At 30.7% G+C, this 8,352-nt stretch overlaps 3 protein-coding genes across 3 annotated transcripts; 1 reads left to right on the top strand and 2 right to left on the bottom strand.

Moving 5' to 3' along the window:
• Positions 1-38: 38 nt before the first annotated feature.
• Tsp_07549 (nuclear prelamin A recognition factor) lies at positions 39-2,234 on the bottom strand. The gene is made up of 11 exons (XM_003381830.1): positions 2,173-2,234; positions 1,973-2,051; positions 1,836-1,919; positions 1,459-1,617; positions 1,252-1,384; positions 1,026-1,175; positions 838-957; positions 610-778; positions 299-442; positions 97-250; positions 39-53 (listed from the first exon to the last, which is right to left on the bottom strand). The coding sequence occupies exons 1-11, from the start codon at positions 2,232-2,234 to the stop codon at positions 39-41; spliced, it is 1,269 nt and encodes a 422-aa protein (XP_003381878.1).
• Positions 2,235-2,731: 497 nt separating this feature from the next.
• Tsp_07550 (putative histone-binding protein Caf1) lies at positions 2,732-5,817 on the top strand. The gene is made up of 11 exons (XM_003381829.1): positions 2,732-2,791; positions 2,979-3,137; positions 3,327-3,385; positions 3,813-4,111; positions 4,280-4,553; positions 4,679-4,805; positions 4,944-5,021; positions 5,093-5,169; positions 5,221-5,266; positions 5,342-5,452; positions 5,797-5,817. The coding sequence occupies exons 1-11, from the start codon at positions 2,732-2,734 to the stop codon at positions 5,815-5,817; spliced, it is 1,311 nt and encodes a 436-aa protein (XP_003381877.1).
• Positions 5,818-7,279: 1,462 nt separating this feature from the next.
• Positions 7,280-7,672, bottom strand: Tsp_07551 (hypothetical protein). Its single transcript, XM_003381828.1, has 2 exons — positions 7,614-7,672; positions 7,280-7,553 (listed from the first exon to the last, which is right to left on the bottom strand). Exons 1-2 carry the CDS (start codon positions 7,670-7,672, stop codon positions 7,280-7,282), a joined length of 333 nt encoding a protein of 110 aa, XP_003381876.1.
• Positions 7,673-8,352: the final 680 nt, after the last annotated feature.

Below are 8,352 nucleotides of genomic sequence, written 5' to 3'. Positions count from 1 at the left end.
AATACCAGGAATTCTGAGCACCGGCATTCAAACAACCTTCAATTGGAAATTTTCTTCAAATAAAAAATTAATTAAATAATCAACAAATCAACTGACGGACAAGCCATCACTTCCACAAAAATGATAAGCACATTTTCCGGCCCGAATTTTTCGAATTAAATTTTGTATATTGCGAAAACCATAACACAAAGCCATGTGAAAAAGTACTTTATTGTCGTGAATTAGACGAGCTTCTTGTATGTCTTTGTTTCTTTAACGTTACCGTTACATATAAAATATGAAAAATTAATAAACATACCTTTGAGCAACATATTCTACAGATGATACATCCAAGTTGAACAGTTCTTTGGCAGCGTATTTGAAAACAAATTCCAAATATCCACCCGAGCCTGATCCTTCATGATTGTACAATGTATTTTCATCAAAAATGTCAAACAAGCATCTGTTAAATCACCGTAATTAAAAATATTTAATTTAAATTATATTTTTTCTAAAAAAAAAGCAAATTACAAATAATTCGGTTGTTCCCTTGAATCAAAATTTTTAAAATCTGCACATTTTTCATCGAGGATCTCTTTAAATTGACCTGAACGAAAATATCTGTCATACAGTAAATCAGAATTTTCAATTACAATCATATAAATATCACTTGTGCTTAATACAAGATCAACTTCTCGACTTGAACCATCGTCGGCAAGAAATGCAGAACGTGATGCTTCCAACTTTTTGTCAAAGCATGGCATTATCGTCACGTGACGAATACGATTTGGCAAGATATCTAAATGCTGTGCAATTCACCACACATCAGTAATAAATAAAATTTAAACAGCTGCTTACTCATCGTTTTGGATAAATAATCTTTAACAAACGAGCCAGCAATTGCTTGAGGAGAACGCACTTTTGACATCAAAGGGATAACAACATCACTAACGCTTTTCTCAGCATAACAAACCCAACCTGAACAAAAAACAATATATACATGTATCAGAAGAAAAAAATGCAATCACTGCTATACAAAAGAAAACCTGGACAAATTGCAGTTATCAACGGTGAAATGGACAAAGATGTTGAAGTGCAATTCAAATAATTTTTTCGATAATAATCGACAAACTCTTCAGCCGTAGCAAGGAGACTAAAATTTCTAGCAAATGTCGTATCCAAACAAATGTCAGCTCCTAAAATGAATACAAAAGAAAAATTATTTTTATCATTTTTAACAAAATACCTAAAAGAGATTGAAAGCATTACTACCTAAGCTCCTCAAAAATGCGCACAATTTTCGTTGTGTAACTTCTACTGTTAAATTGTAGCTCGCAGCTAATGAAGCTCTCGACTGAGGTGAAATGCTCACAACAAAAAGTGACTTTAATTCTTTGGAAATGACCTATACAAAATCTTTGGATTGAGAAAATTGCATTAACAATTTTTTAATCAAATTTTTAAAACGCATGTTCATACTTTATTATCGTTGGAAAATTCTTCGATCATTTTTAGAAATTCTTTCGGACCCTGCTGTTCAATTAGAACCGTTTCAGCGCTAGTAATGCAACCGCTGCAAGCTAGGCAGTCATCTAACGTGACACTAACAGGCTTTAAAATGCGTTTTTCTTGACTGGACTAAAACCACATTTCTTCAAAAACAATTGCAACCAACACTGTTCTGATATAACAATTATAAAAAGCATAAAAAGTAAGTTACTGAAAATTAAGGATATGAATAGTATCAAAATAAGCTTTAAAAATAAATAAATAAATATATATATATATATATATATATATATATATATATATATTAAGAAACAATAAGCTAATTATTTATGATAAACAAAATAAACCTTATTGATTTCATCTCTATCAAAACGCATTCTTTCAGACTGATTTGCCGTAGATCTTTTATCCAAAATTGGCTTGATGCAATTCTTAAAATTTCACTGTGAAAATAACAATAATTGTCAACGAAAAATCAAGCTACTTGCGAAGGAGCAATGAAATCGTTCAAGTCTGTCAGCCGAACAGTTCCACTGAATGACATGCTTAATGTAAAAATTATGCTGAAATTATATTTTTATTTAAATCATAATAAATGACATGCTTAATGTAAAAATCACCAACGATAGATGGTTCAAAATTTTATAATTCACAGTAAACTATCGTCAAGTAATAATGCCATACTGTAGACACTTTTTCTTTATGAAGCCCACGGAAAATGCGAGGAAAACTTTTTTCGTGCACATTAATTTAAAAATTTATAATTTACTCGAAATTACATTATTTAAAATGTAGCAGATTAATTGTTTTTTATACAGTTACGTATTAGAATTGTGTAACGTGAAAACCGCTTTGAAAGCACTCACTTCAGTTGTTATTTATAAAGTAAACGGAGTCAAAAATTAAGGTGCATGTGACAATCTTTAGAATATTATTGAGATGAGTGCCATTTCGCAGGAATATGACTGCACTGGCGAGTTTGCTGGGCTTTATAAGTAATGAAATTGGGAAAGTAATGAAAAATAATAATTAACCACAAAAACCATGATTCAACCTAGTCTTTCCAACGCAAAAAAAGAGTATTCATAGTTGACATTATGAAACAATCGAAAGAACACTGTCGAATTTTTGATATGCTTCTTTTCTAAATATTGTTAGCCTCAAAATTTTGTAAAATATAATTTAAATATCATAATATTTTAACAAAACAGTTCAAAATAATTTTTATGCATATTTATATGATATGCGCAATTGTAAACTTGTCATTGCATCAACATTGTTAACATTACCTGCATTTCTTATAGTATTGTAATCAAAAAAGTTTACTCCGAATTTTGAACATTCGTATTGGAATTGTTATTTTAATTATGAAATAGTTCTTTAATTTTTAATAAATTTAATTTTTATTATTTATTGTTATTTTTAAATATTAATTTTTATTAATTTAGTTAATAAACCTTTACTTATAAAAATTCTGTTTCAGATTGTAGCTTAAAATGAATGAAAATGACCAAGAAAGTATTGAAATTGGACCTGATTCTTCCGTTGATAATTTTTCTGATGATCAAACAGTTTCATCTGATGAATTTAAAATCAATGAAGAAGATTATTTGACGTGGCGGAAAAATGCACTTTTATTGTATAACAAGGTAGGTTAACGTTAATATTGTTATATTCTGTAGCCTAAGATTTTGTCGTTTTTAATGGTTGTTTATTTTAATTTAGATTATTTTTTGAAATTTTTGTTTTTCTTGAAGTAGAAAGTCTTTTTTTTATTTTTGTTTTTTCACTCTATATGCACTTTGGTGGAAAATTTTTTTAAACTGCACAAATTTTAGTTCATTTGTCATGAACTCCCGGATCCCAGTATATGCGTTCAGTGGCTTCCAGAAATGAAGTAAGTTGTCTTTCATTAGGAAAATAACGTCGACACTTTTAACAGTTACGTGAAAGTGATGAAATTTATTAAACTGCAATTTAATATTGCTAAAGTTGCATTCAGATTTTATATTCTGTGTAAGATTTCAAATTATGATAATATTATAGCAATTATAGATCAATTAATAATTTGTATTTATTGTGATTCGGTATATTTGCTTATGACATTTTTGGTAAATTTTCTTTTTTTAATAGCTTCATTCTGTTGTGGAATATTGTGGGTACTGTTAATTGCTTATTTCTGTGATTCAGAATTCAACTTTCTCGCTATAAATAATAAAAGCAGTGCTATATTTGAATATATTTTTTATGATTGTGCTAATTTTAAATTGTCGACTGTTTCGGATGATTGATTAACGATTATAAAAACAGCTCGTTTTTTATAGTGATGAACGCACTTATCGCTTGCTGATTGGAACAATTTTGGAGAATGAAGAAAATGCCATTTATGTTTTGAAAATAAAGTTGCGTGATTATCCTGAGTATGTGAGTAACGAAGATGAACTGCAGTTTCAAACGGAGAATGAAGAAATGTATGCCGAAATGCATTCCCAAGTAACAATCTTGCATAAAAGTCAGGTGAACCGAATCCGCTACTGTCCGCACAGGCAGTTCATAATTGCATCTCAAGCTAGTGATGGAAATATTTATTTGTTTGATTACCGGAACCATCCTTCCAAAAGGGGTAATTTGAATTTAACTTTTGAAAGAAAAACTGTTTTTATTTGATAATATCAGCATCTGCTATATATAAATGTATGTTTGTGTGCATCGAATTATTATTCAATTTGTTTTGTTTTCTAGTTTTAAATTTCTGCTGCTTTCTTACATTAACGAAGTGACTTTTTTGAAGGGCCTTTTGATAAATTTGAACCTTTGGTCACTATGGAAGGTCAGAAACAAGAGGGCATTGGTCTTGCATGGAATCCGCATAAAGAAGGGGTTCTTCTTTCTTCATCTCGTGATTGTTGTATTTATGAGTGGAATGTTATTTCTGATAATGACCATCAAACACTGAATCCAACGAGAATATTTTCATCTCATTCTGCAGGTGTGGAAGACATTGATTGGCATGCTTTTACAAGTGCAGTATTTTGTAGCGTCGGTTGCGATGGAAATCTCTTCATGTAAGCTTCATATTTTATAGTTTTAACTTGTTTCTTAAAATTCTGTAATATTTTAAATTGAACAAATGGATTTCTTTTTCTTTTGATTATTTTAATGTTTATTTATTTATTTCTTTGCTTTTTAGATGGGATAATAGAAATAGCGAGAATTCAAGGCCTGCCCTTTCTGTGTGCGCCCATAAGCAGGATGTCAACTGTGTTTCCTTTAATCCATTTTCTGAATATCTTCTTGCTACAGGTTCCAGTGATAAGGTTTATAACTATAAGCGAAATAGTGTTTTTAAATTACGGTTTTTATGTTTTGAAAAAATATTATCATAATAAATTATAGAATATATTTTCATGTAAAATTATTGTTAAGGAATGAAAATGTACAATTTTTCATTTTAGACCGTGGCCATTTGGGATCTACGCAATTTGAAAGAGTCTCTTAGTATACTGTTGGATCATACTGGTGAAGTGAATGAGGTGAGTTGAAATATTGTTAATATTATTCATTTATTTGGTTTTATTGTTTTCTACAATTTACATTTGATTAGGTACGATGGGCACCACAGAGTGAATTTATAATTGCATCTTGTTCAGAAGACTGTACAGTTAATGTTTATGATATGAGGTATTTTATTTAATTACTCATTAATTTGTAGTGTTTATTTTTCTTTTGTAGTCACTCAACGTCGCTCAGTGAAAGCAATTGCTCACCTGAACTTATAGTAATATGTTTTGTTTTCAGTGAAGTTTATTGATTTTATTTTGAAATATATTTTTGATTATATTTTTTTCTACAGTTTTCACATCGTGGTCACAGAAATCCTGTACAGTCTTTATGCTGGAATGCTAATGAACCTTGGCTTGTTGCGTCTATTTCCAATGACGCAGTATTGCATTTGTGGAAAATAGTAACTGTTTAATTGTTTTGTTTTAAAGTACTTTTATCAGCCAAAGCAGAAAGTTGTTAAATCTATATATATATATATATATATATATATAAGAATTTACTTTTGGTTTTATTAATTGGTTTTCATATACATTTAGGATGAAAGTTTCTACCATAATGACAGCAGCCAACTTCTCAACGAATGTTTGTAGAAAAGTGAAGTAAAAATCGAAATTTATTAATTATAATACTATGTACATTTTAAATAAATTAAAGTTTTATGAGACCGAGTTAAATTTGCTTTATGAAATACAATAATAATGAAGAATGTTTTTAAGCTTGCATTTTTTATTTTAGCCTTTTCAGATTGTGTCCCGTCTACATTAGCCACGTTCCAATCTTCAGTGTATGCAACTAAAGTCTCCCTACTGATTAATAATGAAAATTGAAAAACATTTGTCTACAATTAATGAAAAGCCAGTAAAACAGAGCTATTAACTTGCATCCAAAACATATGCCAAATTTGCATATTGGAATATATAATTCAAAATGCAGCTTACAGCGTTATGCTATGCTTCAATGGACGAGAAGTTTTCCCTCTCATTCTTTCATTAGCCTGAGATTTTTATTAGTTTCATTCATCAGTTACTTCAAAGAAGTATTAGTACGATTCGATCTCACGTAAATGCCCCTTGTGCCACTCTAGCACTCTAATTATCGTTCACTCAAAATGTATCCTACTTCAACAGCGAAAAATTATTAACTATAAATAGCCGTAGTATTTCAGTTATCACAGTATTTTTAATTTCAAGTATATTTTTTATTATTTAAAATTTTACGTGTTTTCGAATTTGATTAAAATGACAATATCATTTAATAATCCTGAACAATATTACTATTCATGAAAGCACCATCTTCTGTGTTTTTATATTGAATTTCTTGCGCATTTCACAACTTAATGATCAAAATTTTTCTGTTCTTCTTATGTACCTTAATCTACCACATTAATGTAATACAGAAAGTGATAATAGAAAAATCAGGTAATTCAAACACAACAAAACAGTAAATAAAGCAGTGAGAATTTTAAATATCAACATTTCTTGACACCTCTTAAAATTCTCTGACAGTCATCCTTTCATAGTTCAACAATGAACAAAAACAACATATAAAAAGAAAGGAAAAACTTAAACACAAAAACATACAGCAAAAAATTACTATCTTCAGCAAGTGGAACAACTCTGTAAGAAAGTGGCTCTTCTGTGTCTAATCACAGCTCTTAGCGCTACCATTTATATGATAATTCAGAATCAGCAAAACTCAAGAATTCATGAAAGCCATACATTGTTGCGCACATTATGGAGAAGTTTAAACTGCTCGTTCCTCACTACATATTCTTACGAACGATGACAACGAACCACCATTTCGTAAATTTAAAATTTTGCAACAAAACTGCATCTATGTATATATACTAATGTCTATTGACATCAACGGACCGATGACACCAACTTGGCATTGCATACTAAAACAGAGTGAATAATGACTGTGAGCCACACGTTGGATAGGATTCCTGAACAAGACTCTCAACTGTACGCCATTTCGCAAATTTTAAATTTACGAAATGGTGGTTCGTTGTCATTAATGGATAGCTACTATTACCAGAAAATTCTTTGAAATAGACGGCACGCATTCCCGTAATTGAGTTTCAAAGCAGTCAGTTTCTTCTCACGGCTGTTATTAATCACCAACTTAAGACTGGTTACAAATGCAAAGATAGTGAGGACTATATGCACATGGAGTATGACGATAAATGCACATCAGGCTAACAGTGATCAAACTCATATTAGAGCTGTCACATAATAATTACCCTGCTGATGCCACAGAATAATGATGAACACGGCGGAAGTGGAAGGAATTTCCTGCAAGTAGTATCTAGTCGTATGGCTGCAGTATCATCAACAGCTCTGGAGCTCTTGTCAAAGTCGGGGAGATGGATACTGCTGGTGTTGCCATTGTTTTTTAATGTCTCCTCGCCAAGTGCTTGTTTCAAGACGGTCGAGACAATATGGCACAACGTATCAATTGTTGCAATGAAAAGCTGACAACAACCAACAAATTGTTGCTCTCTTTATCAACTTTGCTAAGTGCCTACTACACCTTGCTAAAAGAAGATGCAAAAAAATTACGTAATAGCACAGTAGCAAATTTTTTTGCATGTTTCCCAGAAGTACTGTTCTGAGTCCATGCGCTTTTAGTGTAGCATTTCAATAATTGCGGATGCGCTTAGACCCTACCCAAAAAATTGTGAAATTACTTTCCAGTTTATAAATGTTATTATTTTCATGATTTTACAAATTACAAATAATTACATCTTGCCAAGTTCTATTATTTATCATAAGCCCACTTCTCATAACTTTTCCACTTTACATATCTGACTTGATATATATTTTCATTTTTTAATAAATATTCCCAAAAATACATTTGAATGTATATTTTATTGCATTACAAAAGAAGCATATAGAATGAAATGTAACAAACAACAGATAGATCAGCCAATACTTTTTTCTATCATCAACATTTTTTTCTACCATTAGGCAGTTACTAAACTCAACATGAAGATGAAGAAAAACAGAATAATAAAGCAATATAATGTATTACAGTAAGAAAGAGTACGTGCTGAGGATTTCACTGTTCTACGGGCAGTGGGCCTTTCTCAGCCGTTGACATGTCACAAATGCATGGATTGTAAACAGTTGCTGTTGATGCCAATGAGAGGGCACTTTCAATGTATATTCATGAAAGGCTGTATGCCAAGAGTCTCATGTCATTACCTGGAAACAAAATTCGACCTCTTTCTGCTTAAAGTGCTGAATGGAAAGCTTTCGTTTTTCTTCTTTTTCTTTTCCTCTTTCTTTTTTAGTTTCG

Source organism: Trichinella spiralis, assembly GCF_000181795.1.
Source record: "Trichinella spiralis strain ISS 195 chromosome Unknown Scfld1, whole genome shotgun sequence".
NCBI lineage: Eukaryota > Metazoa > Nematoda > Enoplea > Trichinellida > Trichinellidae > Trichinella > Trichinella spiralis.
Note: the sequence above shows the minus strand (reverse complement) of the source record. Positions and strands in the feature narration are given on the sequence as shown.